At 40.7% G+C, this 17,892-nt stretch overlaps 1 protein-coding gene across 6 annotated transcripts in view; it reads right to left on the bottom strand.

Annotated features, from left to right (window-relative positions):
* Positions 1-17,892, bottom strand: part of ADGRB2 (adhesion G protein-coupled receptor B2) — a 260,012-nt gene that overhangs the window by 131,993 nt on the left and 110,127 nt on the right. For all 6 annotated transcript variants that reach the window (XM_087970495.1, XM_087970489.1, XM_087970494.1 and 3 more), the window contains exons 3-4: positions 17,687-17,770; positions 4,656-4,820 (exon numbers count right to left, since the gene is read on the bottom strand). In XM_087970495.1, coding sequence (XP_087826621.1) covers positions 4,656-4,820; positions 17,687-17,770 — 249 coding nt within the window. The remainder of the gene's footprint in view (positions 1-4,655; positions 4,821-17,686; positions 17,771-17,892) is intronic.

Here is a 17,892-nt window from a genome sequence, read left to right as displayed (position 1 = left end):
CTTCCCACTCCCTCTTTCTTCTTTCTTTCTTTCCTTCTTTGTCTTCTCTTCTTTTCAGTCATCATTAATGCTCCTAACTTTCTTGGAACCATCAACCTTTATCTGAGTCTACCTGGGCCTAGGAATGTGGATTACTAGCAGGAACTCCATTCCTTTCACACCTAGATTGCTTTTACAAGTACAGTTTTCCCTGCTGGATTTCCAGCCTGAAAAGCACCAGATAAGCGACTCAGCCTCAGGGAGCCAGGAATCACCTGTCAGTTGAACAAACTATTCAATGCCAGATAAGACATTTGACACTTAAGTAACAAAGATATCCCACTACTAAGATCTTCAGATGTATACATTCCTTCTTGTAGGCATTCATAAATGTACTGGGATAGTTGAATGTGTACCTACTTTCTCAATGGGGGCCATGGGGGACATATAGATAATCCTGAACTTATGACCACCAGAATTCCCTTTGCTCAGCATGGCAATTGTTAAGTGAATTGTGCCACAGACATTAAGCAAATCATGTGGTCGTTAAGCAAATCTGGCTTTCTCCATTGACTTGGCTTGTCATAAACTATCTGGGAAGGTTGCAAATGGGACCGGGATGTTGCAACCATTATAAATACATGTCACCTGCCAAGTGACTGAATTCTGATCACATGACCATGAAGATGCTGCAATGCTTGTAAAATGGAAGGACCGGTTGACAGTCACTATTTTCAGTGCCCCATAACTTGGAACAGTCATTAAACGAATGGTTGTAAGTCAAGGTCTACTGAAGTCAATCACAAACCACCCATTTTCCAGAAAGGAAACTGAGAAGTTTGCTCCCTCTGAAACTTTTTTAGATTTCCAGGATTCTTCCAATTTACTATTTCATTTTTTTCAGCATAGATGGAAAATGTTTTGAGCAAAGCACCAGTTTTAAAATCAGGCGTGTCTCACTTAACAACTGCCTTGCTTACTAATGAAAATTCTGATCACAATTGTGGTAATATATGTCAAGGACTATCGATATAAGGACTAAAGGATTCACCTTGCAACTCCTTACCCAGTGAAACACTTGGAAAATTCTGATCTTGATTCAGTTTCCTTGAATCTATCTAAGTTTGTTATACAGCCTAGAAAATTAGGTAGACTTTGATTATCCACCAACACATTTACCGTCAGTTGTAACATTTTATATGCTTTTGTTTTTATTTTGTTTTTAATGCACTTTTTGTTTGCAATTCAGGACAGTGCCTGTAATAAAAAATATTCATTCATTCATTCAAGCACCATTTACATTGTCTGAGGAACTGATGTGGCTCAGAACATTCTTGGAAACAAAGACGGTGCTTGAGTTTGGCACTAGTTTTTGGAACAATCCAATTTTCTCATTTATCTTTCATTAAAAGAACCTTTGAAAAAAGCTCAGCATGGCAGAAGGATCACAAGGCAGAAATTGGTTGGCACTTGCTGCGGAGCCCAGATGGACAAAGCAAGATCAGAATTTAGAGTATCAGCATCTTATCCAAACAGACAGCAGAGCAAAGTTTGCTTTAAGTTAAAAATGCAATAAATATCAAGAGTTCTGGACAGTGGGAGGTGAAAGAGAATGAGAGAGAGAGAGACAATTCTTGCCTGTCACCTAGCAGCACTTAAAAGATGAAGGGTGGAAAATTCCTTAATGAAATAGCACAGATTACACATGCTTATCATTAGGAGTCCTTGGGTTTATTATTTCATTAATTCTCCGTTGTAAGCACAGGTCATGGCTTGTAATCAGACCTATTGACTTCCTTCTGTGTGTGAACAAGATCTGAACTAGCAGAGGAAGGGGGAGACAAAGGACAAGCTCAATGGAGGAGTGAATTACGATAGAGCACGTTCTGGGGCTAGACCAAAAGCAAGCACACGGTTACATCAAAATGGGAACCAAGCCACGGGTTTTATGGACAATCTCTTGCTTCAAGGGGACTTAATACAAATGTATGAGTATGACTTATTCCTTTCTTTATTCATCACATTTCTACATCATCCACCTCACCTAAGTGACTCTGGGAGATTTACAATAAAAAAGATATAATATAAAAGTTAAAAAATAGAATTTTAAAGGTTAGGGTTAAAATATTACAAGGTAAAGAGGTTTAAAAAAAAAGGTAGAGAAACACTCTGAAGACATAAACTACCCACAAGGTTGCATATCATTCTTCAGCCCCCATGCCAGTAGGTCTTAACATTTTTTCTGAAAATCTGGAGAATGGGGGCCTGCTTCACTTCACTTCTATGGCTAAGATAGGGTAGGGGCAATGGCAGAGATGACTCTCTCTTCCTAGATCTTGCTATCAAGATTGAACTGCTTTTGAAACGCTTATGTCTTATCGCTATTCAACTTGCCAAAGAACTGGGGGGAAGAAAAGGGAGAAAGAATGCAGATGGACCATGAGAGCCAAGAACCCACCAAGGCCACTGATGCAGATGTCCGACAGAAAATGAACAGTTCTCAAAACAAAAGAACGATTCATAATTAGACAATGTGACTAACCAAGAGTGGAGAAGAAAGAAAGCTATTGCTTAACGATGCATGCATTGTGTGGGAAAAACCAGAGTTGGTGTCAAGTAAAAAGATACTCCTTTGGTCTTTTTAGCTGCCGGAAAAAGGGAGTGGGGGAAAACAAGGCATTCTTGAAATGCCTAAATAGTCACCTCGGCAGCCCAAAGTTGTCGGAGCATAAGAAAGTTATTGGAGAGTATGATGGATGACTCTTGGAGACGGATGTGTCCCATTAGAGAAGTCATATCCAGGGGTGGGGAAAAGACCAGGGTCAAGGGGGAAATGTATGGTGTGATTTAGTATCGGCTGCACTCAACCACGCGCCAACATGGCAATTTCTAATAAACCAATTTACTTTTTCTGAGATGCGGCTAGAGACTTTTGATTTGAATGAGGGTGGATTTGTTGGAGCCCTGACACTTGGTTTTGATTCTTCACAGTACTGGAATGGTATCTTCAATAAAGTTTTTGTTTTTGGAGTTCAAAGTTCCCGAGAGTGCCTACTTTCCTTGGGTTTGCTTAGTCAGAGTGTTGACACCCGCAAGTTGAATTTTTTTAACTAGCAGGATCCATAACATGCCCCACCTGCCTGATCAAATGGGATGGAAAAATGTAATTGAGACCAGATGGTTCCTCGGGTAACCTGGTCCTATGCCAGAGCTTTAAAGGTAATAACCAATACTTTGAATTGGATCTGGAAGCATAGTAGCACTTAATGCAACTTGTGTATCAGAGGAGCTACAGTTAGTCCTCAACTTACAAACACAATGGAGCCCAAAATTTATGTTGCTGAGATATTGGTTAAGTGAGTTTTGCCCCATTTTATGATTTTTTCCTGCTGCAGTGAATCGCTGAAATTATTGACTTAGTGACCTGGTTGTTAAGTGAATCTGGCTTCCCCCTTGACCTTACTTGTCAGAAGGTTGCAAAAGGGGATTACATGACCAAGGAACACTGCAACAGTCATAAGTATAAACCAGTTTCCAAATGTTTGAATTTTAATCTCGTGGCCATGGAGATGCTGCAACGGCCGTAAGCGTGAAGAACAGTCACAAGTAATTTTTTTTGCAATGTCATTTTAACTTTGAACAGTCACTAAACAAACTATTGTAAGTCAAGGACCAGCTGTCTATGCACAACCCTAGGGACACCCAAAACTGTCCATGTAGTCACATTCTGCACCAGCTGCAACTTCTGGAAAGTCTTCAAGAGTAGCCCCATGACCAAATTGCATCACTGAAGTAGTTAAGTTAGTAACATGGTTATTACTTATTAGCAACCATCATAAATATGAACTAATTGTCAAGCATCTGAATATAAATCACGTGGTCACGGGGATGCTGCAATGGTCATAAGTATGAAAAATGATCATAAGTCACTTTTTTCAGTGCTGACATAACTTCAAATGGTCATTAAATGAACTGTTGTAAGTCAGGGACTACCTGTAGTCCATGTGGAAGAAGATAAGGGTATGATTGACTGAAAGGGCTTCTCAATTCAGTAAAGGGCACAATGGGTGTATAAGGTGAAGTTGAATAAGGGAACTCCTAGCCACAACTGCCATTTTCTCCTTGAGCAAGAGTCGTTGAATCCTCACTCTACCCTAACACAGATAGTGCTTGACTTTGGACCATGATTGGGTCTAGAATTTCCATCGTTAAGAAAGGCAATTGTTAAGTGAGTCCTGCCTGATTTTAAGACCTCATTTGCCATAATAGTTAAGCAAATCACTGCAGCTGTTAAGTCATCACATAGTCATTAAATGAATCCAGATTCCCCCATTGACTTTGCTCATCAGATTGCCATGCAAAGATTGTAGAGGGGGAAAACAGGACCCTGGGATGCCACACCTTTTGTAAATAAATGCCAGTTGCCAAGGGCCTGAATTTTGATCATATGATTCTGGGGATGCTTCAGCAATCATAAGAGCAAGCATGGGTCATAAGTCACTTGTTTTTTGTAACTTTGAACAGTTATTAAATGAATGGAGATAAGTCAAGGACTGCCTGTAATCATGGCCAACAGATAACTCTGGGGGAAGTGACCCAAGACCGTGAAGGAAACAAACAGCAAGAAGGCAAGAAGGAGGAAGAAAATATCCATTCTCCGTTTTCTCTTCACCTACCTGGGCAAACGGCAGTGTTGTTGCATGTCCTGGTCTCTCTCAGCAAGCCACTACACAGAGTCCCATAGGGTGAGGAGACACAGGAGCGTGTTCGTACCTGGGTGCCCTGCCCACAGGTAAGAGAACAGACACTCCATTGGGACCACTCTTCTGCTGCTGGATCTCCTGGGGAGAAAGAGAGACATGTATGTCCAAGTGCACCAGTAGAAAGAAAATTGGATCTGCAAGTTAAATGTGGCGAAGTGATTAAAGTGCAGTATTGCAGGCAAACTCTGCCCACAGCCTAAAGTTCGATCTTGATATGGCTGAAGGTTGACTCAGCCTTCCATCCTTCCAAGGTCTGTAAAATGAGGACCCCGACTGTTGGGGGCCATATGCAAATAATACTTCTACATAGTAAACCACCCAGAGAGTGCTACAAAGCACTATGAGGTGGTATATAAGCCTAAAATACTATTGCTATTGCAAAAATCCATCTACATACAGCATTGACAAGCAAAAGTCAAAGAAACACTCCCTAGCAACCAACACACAGATATAGTAAGCATGTAAGACCATCAGAGAAACAATACCCCAATCAAGAAACATTCAAGGAAGCCACATTCCTACCTAAACTGGAACGATTTATGTATTGATCAAAATTGATATGGCCCAACTCACTCACAAGTGACTCAGGGCAACTTATGAAAATAAAAACCTAATATAAAATGATAGAAAGCAATAACCCCTCTATCCCTTTGATGACAACAATCAATCAGATAAGCCACTTGATGGGCTCCATCCCTCTCTGGGTTCTCCAGGTTGGTTGGCAAAACCAGTGTCAAGATTCAAAGTGTGCTTTTGCTGTTGCAACCATTATTGCTTCTCAGCTTGCCAATGAACCAGAGGGAGGGAAGGGGAAGATGGAATGCAGGCTCCAAACATCAAGAAGACGAGTGTGAGAGCAAAGGACACTCCAGCAGGTGTTTGCTAAAGCCAAAGACTTTTTCTCATAACAATACTATGAGGCTCAATTGGACAATGTGACCTGCACAAATAGGGGGAGGGAGAATTATATACTTTAATTGTGTGGGTTTGCATGGGAATTAGCTAGATCTGGTTTTGCCCTAATCAGTGCCAAAATGATGTACTCAATAAAGTTTTGCCTTCAGAGATTGGATCGTCTCACTAGTACTTGCCTGGTTGGGATGTTCACAACCAGGTCTTCAGGCCCTTGCACAAGAGTGTCAGTGGAGGCCGATCTTATTTCTGCAGAGATGATATTCCACAGGGAGGGAGCCACCACATAGAAAGCCCTTCTTCTGGGTCCCTCCAGATATAGCTCCTTTAGAAGAGGGGACCTCTAGCATTCCTTGTCTCCCTGCTCTGGTAGTTCAGATAGATGTAAACCAGAAGGTGGTTCTTCAAATAACCTGGTCCCAAGCCATGTAGGCCTTTAAAAGTGACACAGCACCTTGAATTGGAACCTGAGGCAAATCCGAAGCCAATGGAGCTCCCACAGGAGAGATGACACATATGCACAAAACCATGTGGGCTGCTACCTTTTGAACCAACAGAAATGTTTATGAATGGTGGGGAATGGAAGGATTTATATCCCTTAGCAGTTATCTGGTCATTAGTCTGGTCACCATTCCCCACCATTCAGCCAGAACTGAAGAAGCTTCTTAGATAAGCAGTGGAATGTCTTCAAGGGAAAAAAATAAGCCAAGAAAGTCCAATTGCCTTTTGAAAAGCAACTTTGAGACAACTAATTGGACTATGTTCCCATACACTGATGATGTTACTTAGCAAGATAACAAAAGATCTGCAGAAAAACAGTTAACCTCAGAGAACATCAAGACCCCAACAGTTCAACCCTGAACTAAATATAACCCTCTACTAGTGTATTCTGCCATTTCCCCCAAAAAATTATCTCCTTCCCTGCAGACAGATGGATCAACCAAGAACTCAGTTGCATCAACACTGTGGCTTAGAGTTTTTCTATCAATATAGATTTAAAAGTCTCATTATATAGTACAGCATTTAAAGATGTGTTTGCTTTGACTCATTGAGGGCCAAGTTTAAATCAACCATTGAGTTTAGTAAGATGACACAGGCCATTCTCTTTCTTCCAACACAGCTACCCTGTTAGATTGTTGGTGTGGGTCGGTGTTTGTGAGATAAGTAATAAGTAATGAACCCTCTTTATCCTGTCTTTGAACTTTCAAAGGGAAAGTCATAATAAAAATGCAATTACTAAAGAAAAGTAAATATCTATTTAAATTAATTGCCTTCTCCCTAAAATATACATTTTAAATGTACTTTAATCTATTGTTGGAGCTAGAATTTTGTCAGACCGAGTGTGTAAATAGCAAAAGACTTTGGGCAATTAAAGATTGATTCACAGGCAGTCAGTTCCATTTACACTAGAATTTGCAAAATTGCTTTAAATCTGGGATTCTTAAAATAAAACTCCACTTATACTTTGGTTCTGGAATGTTTATTGAGAAGACTGAGCAAGTTTGGGTTATAAATATTAGCCTTTAATAATCTTCATATATGAAAAATTAGAACCATGTCTTTGCGGCTGAAAGCAAACAAGCTTGCATGGGTGAACAGGACAGAAATTGAATATCATTGTGGACACAATCCTGTATCATGTGAACAGCAACACTTTGCCTTAAAAATTCCAAAGAGGTGACAAATGTTTTTGGGAGTTCCAAAATGGCTTTGAGATAGATAGATAGATAGATAGATAGATAGATAGATAGATAGATAGATAGATAGATAGATAGATAGATAGATAGATAGATAGATAGATAGATAGATGAACAGACAGACAGAAATTGTAGGTAGACAGATATAGTCCTTGACTTACAATCCTTGGTTTAGCACTGTTAACATTAGAGTGGTACAGAAAAAAAGTGACTAACAACCTCACAATACAACTGAACAGCCTCCCCATGGTCATGTGATCAAAATTCAGGCACTTGGCAATTGCCATGTATTTACAACACTTGCAGCCTGGCTGGGGTGTGTCATCACCATTTGTGACTTTCCCAGATGGTTTCCAACAAGCACAGTCAATGGGGGAAGCTGGATTTGCTTAATGACTGCATTAGTCTTTTAACAACTGCAGTGCTTTGCTTAACGACTGCAGCAAAAGGAGGTCTTAAAATCAGGCACAACTCATTTAACAACTGGATGTTTGAACAATGGAAATTCTGGTCCAGTTGTAAGTCTGCTTCCAGTTATAAATCATGGACTACTGATAGGAGAAAGAGAGAGAGAGAGAGACAGAGGGAGGGACAGAGGGACAGAGAGGGGGAGGGAGGAAGGGAGGAAGAGGGAGAGAGGGAGGAAGAGAGAGAGAAGAGAGGGAGAGAGGGAGGGAAAGAGAGGGAAAGAAAGAGGGGGAAAGGAGAAGAGGGAGGGAGGAAGAGATCTCTCCCTGGAATGAAATCAAGGTGAAAATTATGCTACAATGGTTTCATTTCATATGGTAGTTTTCTATGTGCAGATTTTTTTCGTTTTACCATTTTTCTATCAGAGAAAACTATAAAATGGTTTTGTAACACATTTAAAGTGGTAAAATCTAGAATTCTACCACTACATTCTCCTTTTTGCTAAACTAATTGCCAGCCACAAGCAATGAGAAGCAAAAACAACCTCACAGAAGCCACTAGAAAAGGTCTAGTTTAATGCAATAGGCTAAAACACCCATTGGCTTACTTTGTAGGGCCATGCATGGGGGTTGGGGGGTTGGTTAAGATAGTGGCTGTGACATTATTAAAGCTCTGTCTCTTGTTTGTCTGCTATGAATAATGTATATAAAAAGGGGGTGGGGTTCAACTCATGTGGCTCCAAGCACCATTTTGACTTTTTTTTTTTCACCCTGCCTCTTGAGGAGCACTGCATGGTATGAAGTCAGCCAAGGTGGCTCTTAATCATGGTTTATGGCTCAGCAGCTTTATTATAGTCCTATATTATGCTTTCTCTTGGCAGAGGTGCCACCGGACATCGTCTTCGCACAATGGCTGAATTCATACAAGGCAGTAAATTCTACAAATGGGAAAATAAAAGCCAAGAGTTGTATCCACATAATATAATATACCCAAACTAATAAATCAGGGATGGTTCCCTTTATGACCTGTGGACTTCAACTCCCAGAATTCTGGCTGGCTCAGGAATTCTGGGAGTTGAAGTCCACAGTCGTAAAAGGGCCATAGTTTTCCATTAAACCAAACGGTAGCATCATGTAATGATCACTCAAACCACAAACATTTTTTAACAAATCTACCACACTGCGGAGACCCACCCCTTGGGGCATATGCATGTGTAGCTTTGCCAAGGACAGGAGCACCAGTCTTGCCAACTTACCTCTCAAAATGTGGGGGAAAAAACAAACCAAAACAGAAATGTTTCCTTTGCAGATACCGTGTTTCTCATATAATAAGGCCGGGTCTTATTTTTTTTTTGAGCCCCCAAAATAGCTAGGCCATCTTTTCGGGTGACTTAATCCCTCCCCCTTGCATCTTAGGGGGCGGCGACGGCTTGGATGTTGACCTCGCGTTGGTGGGGCACTTTGTATCAGGGTCAACGCAGGCAGCACCATATCCGGTGTGCAATAAAAGTACTTCCTAACAGCAAGCCCCCCCGCCATTTCCCCATTTCGCATGTTTTAATATAGGCCTTAATTTGGGGGAGGGGCTTAATTTCATTTCATGGCTATAAAACATGCTGGGACTTCCTATTGGGGGAGGCCGTATTGTTGGAGAAACAGGGTATTTTTCAACCTGCCTGAGGCAGAACAACTTTTTCAGCCTCCTGCCTGCGTCTGAGGATAATAATCAAAATTACAAATCACAAGGGGATTAACACATTGAGATATAGGTGGTCCTTGAGTTATGACCGTAATGGTGCCTGTGGTCATAAAGCAAGTCATCATGTAACCAATTCTATTTTATGAACTTTTTTGTGTGTGGTTATTAAATGACCACCAGGGTTCTAAGGTGACCACCAGAGTCATAAGCATCCACTGGGGGTTGTTAAGTGGACTAACAACCACAATGGGGCCAGTTTTGCCAAAATCTGAAAGTTGCCAGTTTTTGGCAAAACCATCATAAAACACAGTCATGTGACCACGGGGCACTGGAAGTAGCCCTAAATGTGGTCCAGTTGTCAAGCAACTGACGTCATGTGACCATGGGGGGGGAGGGGCAACCATCAGGATTTCAAATTTGGATGTTGAGCAACCTCCAGGTAGGTCTGTCAGAACCTTAAACAATCACTTAGTAGCTAGTCATAAATTGAGGACTACCTGTATATTTTTGAAATTACTGTTTCCCCTCATCTAAGTTTATCAGTACCACCTCCATTATTTTCTTTAAAAAGCCATGAAGAAATTCACTCAGAGCCATGATGAATCAGTGGTTAGAATGCAGTATTGCAGGCTAATTCTGCCGACTGCAGCAGTTCAATCCTGACCAGCTCAAGGTTGACTCAGCCTTCCATTCTTCTGAGGTCAGTAAAATGAAGACCCATCTTATTGGGGGCAATAAGTTGACTCTGTAAACCACTTAGAGAGGGCTGTGATGCATATGCAGCATCTAAGTGCTGTTGCTATTTCTATAGTATACTTTATGATGCAGATTTGAATTGGGTGGCAACAGTTTGCACTCCAACCACCATTTAAGAGTTGCATTTTGATTCTATGCATCTGTCTCACCACCTCAGCTGGTTACTTCACCTCACTGAAGAGACCTTCTGACTACGCAGAGCAGGCCCAGCTGTGTCATTTGCCAAAGGAGTGTGGCCTCATAACCCTGAAGTTTTGGAAGTGCTTCCAAGTGTTGTGACTGAAAGCTCACAAAAGAAAAGTACTTCCTGGAATTTTCACACACATTATTATCTTGTCCAATACTGCTTGAACCTGCAGCCCTGTATATCATTCTGAGTACCGGTACTCCAGACACTGCTATTGCTTGTTGGCTCAAATTGGATTTTTTTAAAAAAATATTTACATTTTGCAAGTGGCAAAAAAGGCATTTTGGGTATTAATTTATTGGAAAGGTCACACATTTTGTGTGATGCTAAATGCATTTTGGCATTAACTAGAGAGCATTTTAAGAATGCAAACGGAACAATCATGGGACAAAGACACCAGGGAGAATTTAAACTACTCTACATTGCAGTGATAAAAACAATTAGTATTCTCCCAATACATTCAATGGTTCTATTGTCTGAGAATTATGGGATTTTGTGGAATCTTTGGTGCTCTCCAAGCTTGGCTATTTGCCTGAAGATGCTTCATTACCTCACTAGATAACATCATCAATGCACTCCACCTACCTACTTGTTACCTGGTTGGGTAATGAATTCAACCCTGAGCTATATATCCTCTGCTATTGGTACTGTGGACTTTGTAGTCCAACAAAGGTCACTGAATTGAGAATGGCTAATACAGGTAGTCCTTGACTTATGACTGGTTGCTTAGTGACCATCTGAAGTTACAACATATCCCCATATAACTGCTTATGACCACCGCAGTCATGTCACCTCGTTTTAGGCACTTGGCAACCAGCCCACATTTCAGGTCTTTAGCAGTGCCCCATGGTCACATGATCATGATTAGGATCTTTTTGCTGGAAATCAGGGTTTACTTCTGATTTCTGGAAAAAAATGCCGCCTAAAAATGCCCTATACTTAATGACTTATTGACTGCATTCACTTAACAACCATCGCAGAAAAGATTGTAAAATAGGATGGGGTTACCTGATGACCTACTTAGCAACCAGCATCATTTACAATGATAATTGGGACCTCAATTACAGATGTAGGTTGAGGATTACCTGCAAGGAAACTACTATCACACACAAAAAAGTTTCAGCACCACTATGCTGGACAGCTCCTTGAATGACATGTATACCCAAGGTGTCTTTTATTTTTCCTGAGGCTGAATTTTCACTAACACAACATTCCGAGTGAACTTGGGGATTACCCCAGCAGCAAATGTGTATTTTGCTGCTGGGGTAGTCTCCAATTTTTGACTAGTTTCGTATCTGTCGTATCTGATTCTAGGGGCCAGTTCTCACCTGTTTCCTAGCTAAGACAGCCGGCACTATCTGAAGATGCTTTCATGGTCATGTAGATACCATGACTACACATGGAATGCTGTGGCCTACCTATCAAAGTGGTACCTATGTATCTACTTGCATTTTCATGCTTTTGAACTGCTAGGTTGGCAGGAGCTGGGGCGAGAAGAGGAGCTCACCCCGTCATCCAGTGTTTGGGTCTTGAATTGCTACCTTCCAGTCAACAAGGCCACTGCTAGGCCACTGTGCCCCCAGATCCAGAATACAATTCCTGCTTGACAAACAGCCAGATACGTATGGACACCTTCCATGAGAGATTTATGGGAAATAAGATTCCTATGTGGACATTTTGGGGTGCCTCCTTCCTATACCTTCACTGGGTCTTCTAGATTGTTTTTTATGACATTAAGAAGCGCTCTGGCAGATTCCAAAAACTGGCAATGATTTGCATTGCTATCCTAAGTCCTCCCCCACACACACACATTATCAGACACAGATACATCCTTCACAGTTGAAGGTGTAAACTGCCATTTACACTCCACATTGTTAGCTGTTGCAGACCCCAGTCTCAAACGGGGATCTCAGTCAGACAGCCTTTCTTTCTGTCCACCTTGGACAGACAAGTCATTTACAACAATCTCCTTCTTGATGAGACTTGATGATCTATCAGAAGTTATTGGACAGCCTTGTAGTAAAGGACGTCCATTTAAATTATGGAGGAGCAGATGGAGGAAGGAGGAGGGGATGTGGGTGGCTAATATTTTCCAAAGAACATGAGAAAGAAAGAGAAAGAGAGAGAGAATGAATTAGCAATAGCTGAAAGGAAATCTATGTGAGAAAGCTATTCTAGCAGAAAGTTGACCTTCAGATATGAGGGCAAAATGACTATTAAGGTAAGGAGCCCTTCTGTTGTCTGAATATGGCCAGTAAAGGCAAAATTCAGAAAAACCCCTGAGAATAACATGGTCAAATCCTGAGGTTGGATAAAATACACTTTACTTCCAAGGATATCAAGAAAGCAGTCTAGTAAGTGAGAGGTAGTTTATATGAAAGAAGGAAGGAAGGAAGGGAGGGAGGGAGGGAGGAAGGAAGGAAGGAAGGAAGGAAGGAAGGAAGGAAGGAAGGAAGGAAGGAAGGAAGGAAGGAAGGAAGGAAGAAAGAAAGAAAGAAAGAAAGAAAGAAAGAAAGAAAGAAAGAAAGAAAGAAAGAAAGAAAGAAAGAAAGAAAGAAAGAAAGAAAGAAAGAAAGACCCCATGGTTTAAGCAAGATCTTGGGACATTCAGCTTGCCTTCATTTCCTCCCATGCCTTCTTTCAGGGATGCAAAATAAAGCCTTCATTATTAAATTTCACTTCCTCTTAAATAGAAAATAGAGTCCTGATTCTACTACACAGCTGGATATAGTCCAGGGGAAAAAAACTATTTTTCTTTATTTTGTTATCATTCTCATCCTGAATCAGGTTTAATTATTCATGATTGTTTTCTGCCCTATTCTAAAATGCAGCCAAACACTGTATTTCATGCTAGAAATTGGTGCTGGTACTGATAAAAGGGGGAAGTTGTTTTTTATTACTGATAAGGAGGACAAAAAGACCCCAATCCTCTCCTTGCTACATTCCTCCCCCAAAGAAAGACCACAGAGATATTCCTCAACCAGAGCTATTGTGTGCTAAGCTGGTGTCTGACCTTTCAGTCAATGTAGACATCCTGCTAGCTTACAGATAGCAAGGCTTAAAAACCACCCTGTATCTGTATTTGCACATCTGGCCTAGCCCATCTTGCCAAACTCCTGGATTTTTTGCACCATTTGTCTTCTGCTGCAAGGCACACAACGGCTTGGAAAGTATAAATCAAAGACAAGGAGAAGGATAGGGGAGAGGCAGAATGACTGGCATTCACATTACCCAGATGAATTTGCTAAATAAATACATAGAAGCTAAACAATTAATACATTTGTTTTCTTTATAGGTCTCCAAGGAAGGCACTAAGAGAACACATAAATGGAGCAAATTAAACTCAGTTGCACTGGGGAGAGGCGGGGCGGAGCACGAGGAAGGAAGAGGATCTTGCCTCTCCTCAATCTGCTGTCGCCATGAAAATGATGGTCCCCCGGGGACCAACCGGAATTGAAGATGAGATGCAGCTTCACAGCCATTGGAGCCTGCTTCTTAATTAAATTGTATCTGATTATTAAGGCTCAAGGAGGCACTGAGAAATAACAGCGTCTTCCAGGGCTAAGTAAGCTACTAAGCTAAAGAGCTGGCGTTCTTCTCTCCCAAAGTGGTCACCTTTGAACAACTCTAAGCTGCAGGAAGAGGTCACAAGTTGACCTCTTTCTCCCTTTCTTTCTTTCTTTCTTTCTTTCTTTCTTTCTTTCTTTCTTTCTTTCTTTCTTTCTTTCTTTCTTTCTTTCTTTCTTTGTTTTTGAGGGGAGGGGGAACCATGCCAATGGATGCATTTTTTTAAATTTGAAACTCGTGCTCAATTCCACAACTGAAAATGCGATCCAATAAAAAGGGAGAGGGGAGATTGGCAGCTTCACTTCAAGTATCTCTGTCTGAGTCTGACTGAGTCTAATGCTTATGGAGTTTCTCAGTCATCCAGGTCATCATTGTTTCCAAATACTATTTTTTAAAAGGCCACTGAACTTTCTTTGTTTTTGCTTGAAGATGTTTCGCTTCTCATCCAAGAAGCTTCTTCAGTTCTGATTGAATGGAAGATCCTTCCCTTCTCCACCATTCAATCAGAACTGAAGAAGCTTCTTGGATGAGAAGTGAAACATCTTCAAGCAAAAACAAAGAAAGCCCAGTTGTTTTTTTGACAAAGCACCTTTGGGATTGTGTCAGATACAAACTGTCATCCTTAGCCACCCTGGTGGACATCTCCATCCACACTCACATTTTCAACATCTGAAATATTACACCTTCCTTTTGAGTTCTCAAACCTGGGCAGGTTACATCTAGCAGGTCTCAGAGCAGTGAAGATTCACAGAGTCCACAAAGATTGGTCCTCACATCCATTATGGAATTGAGATACCAAGAACCAATTTGAAAAAAAGGTCACCAATTTCATCAAAGCAAGTGAGATTGCTAGACTCCATAACCGTTTGTTTCAGAAACTAATTTTCTTAGTAATGCAAATGCTCTAATCTGCATTTCACAATGCTGATGCTTCTAAGAGGTTTTTAGAATTCATTAGGAATGAAAAAGTAAAAAAGAAAAAAAATACTGCGTGCTTCCCACTACTCCGCTACTGGTTGCCTTCCACATGTATCTGAACAAATTCCAGAATTTCACCCTGGTCAGTCTCAATTCACCCTGGTCAGTCTCAACACTCTTGAAAGGAATGATAAGCTGTGTGAACAAGTGTAGAAAAAGGGTAATCCTTGACAAAATGCCGAGCCTTACCAAATGTGGAAGTGCCTAACTCTTGGCTAGATAAACTCCAGATTTAGCATACCTTTAAAGTGCCAAGGAGAAAAAAAAGTCTGAATTTCACTTGACTTTGGAATACTTATTTGGGTAATTTTATTGAATTTTACACGGGAATCATTCAGGTACATAGGAGTCTGGACAAACAGCACTTTGCCACTTAACCACCACAGATGAAGGCAGAGATCGGAGGAGGAAGAGGAGGAGGGGGGAGGAGGAGGAGGAGGAAATACTCCAAGAATTTGTAAAAGCAAAACTTCCCACTCAGTGGTGGAAGTTGCACAGTTATAGGGAATCATTCTCTTGAGATTCTTCCTGGGAAAAGAATGGCAATGTGGGAAGCCAAAGAGTCTGCACACTGCCACAGAATTGACCGCGAATGACATGACAGTCAGGCACATCCTTTCATGACTAAATAAATACAAGAAAATTATGCTCCAGTCCTAACTGTACATGACATTTCTAAATCAAAGAGTTTTACAGATGGGAGGAGATGGATATGATAGGAGGGGAGGGGAGGGTAAAATAGGAGGAGAGAGGGGAGAGATGAAGGGAACAGAGGGGAGGGGAAGAGGTGGACAGGAGAGGAAAGGAGACAATGAACAATGGAGAATTTGCCTGCTTAGCATTAGCTGCCAAACCAGAACAATCTGTTAACAGTCAGGATTAAAACTCCATTAGAATTCTGGCTGGGATTCAAGCTGTTTTCTAGAAATGCTTACAATTCCTGACTTAGTTCCAACCTGAGCTGATGGAAGCTTACCCCCTGAAGTCTTGGAAACGTCTTTCAAACCAAATCAAAACCTAATGTCCAGAAGGAAGTTTCCTTCAAAAGCCATACTTCTGTTATGGTCCTAATGGGACAAATGAACCACAACTAGAAATACTGTAGTTACTTTAGGATTCACTCACTGGATATAACGAGAAGTGGTCATTGTCAGGGTAATTTCTGATACAGAAATAGGTTATTAAAGGAGCATAAATATGAATCATAATATAATTAAACATACTGTCTCTTTGGGAGTTCCAAAAAGTTTCTTCCCTACTTAAGTCTCCCTTAGCAGAGCTATTTAATGTAATTAGATCCAGGCTATTTATGTGCTGGTCCAATTAGAAGCCAGAAATATTATCATATTCATCTTTACATCATCACATTATTTTAAATTCTTAGTATGTTTTGCCTCAATGGTTTTCCAAATGTGTACTGCATGGTCAGCATGGACAACAAACTCTCAGGGCTGCAGACCTTTTGGGATGGCAGTAAGGCCTGAAATGGGTGGGGAGAGGATGAAAGTTCAAGATCCCTTCCTTCCTTCCTTCCTTCCTTCCTTCCTTCCTTCCTTCCTTCCTTCCTCCCTCCCTTCCTTCCTTCCTCCCTCCCTTCTTCTCTCTCCCATACCATTCCTGCCTGCCTGCCTCTTTCTGTGTTTCCTTCCTTCCCATTTAATTCTCTTTCACTCTTCCTTCCTTTTCTTCCTCCCTTCCCACCTTTCTTCAATTCAGGCACGAAGCAGCACTTAACAGACTTACTCATGTATTTTTATTTTATTCATGTATTGGATTGGGAAGGCTGGCTAATTCTCAAGCAACCTGAGCCGCTCTGACCTAGTCAGCTCTCACCTGGAAGTCTATTAGGAAATCCCCATGCTGTAGGCTAGACTGGAAAGGTGAGAAAGCACTTCAGAAGAAGGTTACAGCCAATCCCAGCAAGGAACTGAGCTCAATTGGAAGGCTCCTCTTCTATTTTTTTAAGCCTCTCTTAAGATTATGCCTGCAGGATTTTTTTTCTCCTTGTTCAAAAATATGCAAATTTCATATTTCAATTTCAGCAGGAAAATTTAAGCACAATGCTTGAGTAAAATTCAGTTAGAATAGAATAGAATAGAATAGAATAGAATAGAATAGAATAGAATACTTTATTAGCCAAATGTGATTGGACACACAAGGAATTTGTCTTGGTGTAAATACTCTCAGTATACGTAAAGAAAAGGTACATTCGTTAAGAATCAAGAATCATAACGTACAACACTTAATGATAGTCATAGGGTACAATCAACAATCAAATCATACTAGGGAACAGTCAATATAAATCGTAAGGATACAAGCAACAAAGTTACAGTCCTAAGCAAGTGGGAGGGGATGGTGATAAGGAGTGATGAGAAGATTAACAGTAATAGTAGTGTACACTTTGTAAATAGTTGAACAATGTTGAAGGAATTATTTGTTTAGCAGAGTTCGGCTGAGATCAGCATATGTGGGACTGATTGGAGTAGATTGTAAGACTGAAATATAATTTTATCTTATTTTACATATCTATATATTTAATAATTGTATTTTGTTCGAATTTCATTTTAAATTATATTTTATTCCAATTTCATTTAAAAAAATATAGGATTTTAGTTATAATGTGTGTTCAGAACTCTGTATTCTGATGTGGCCTATCAATAAACTAAAATCAATAAACTAAACCAACTAGCAGGAATATTTGGTGAAATGTTCAACCATGACCTGATGACAGAATGTATTACCTGTTTGTGCCATATACACTCCTGGTTCATCTGCAGATCGTGGCCACTGAGTTTTCACCTTCTGATCCTCTTGCACACCATTACCTAAAAAGATGGAAAGAACCATGAACAGCTGTGCAAGCCTCGAATCTGTGGGAGCAAGTGGAGACCTTCTCACTAGAGAAAATCTGTGCAAATGTCTTCTCATAATGCAACATACTATTCCA

This window comes from Notechis scutatus, chromosome 8 (assembly GCF_049901735.1).
Source record: "Notechis scutatus isolate UNSWTSFEM ecotype Mainland chromosome 8, rNotScu1.2, whole genome shotgun sequence".
Classification (NCBI taxonomy): domain Eukaryota; kingdom Metazoa; phylum Chordata; class Lepidosauria; order Squamata; family Elapidae; genus Notechis; species Notechis scutatus.
This window is presented reverse-complemented; position numbering and strand designations above follow the sequence as displayed.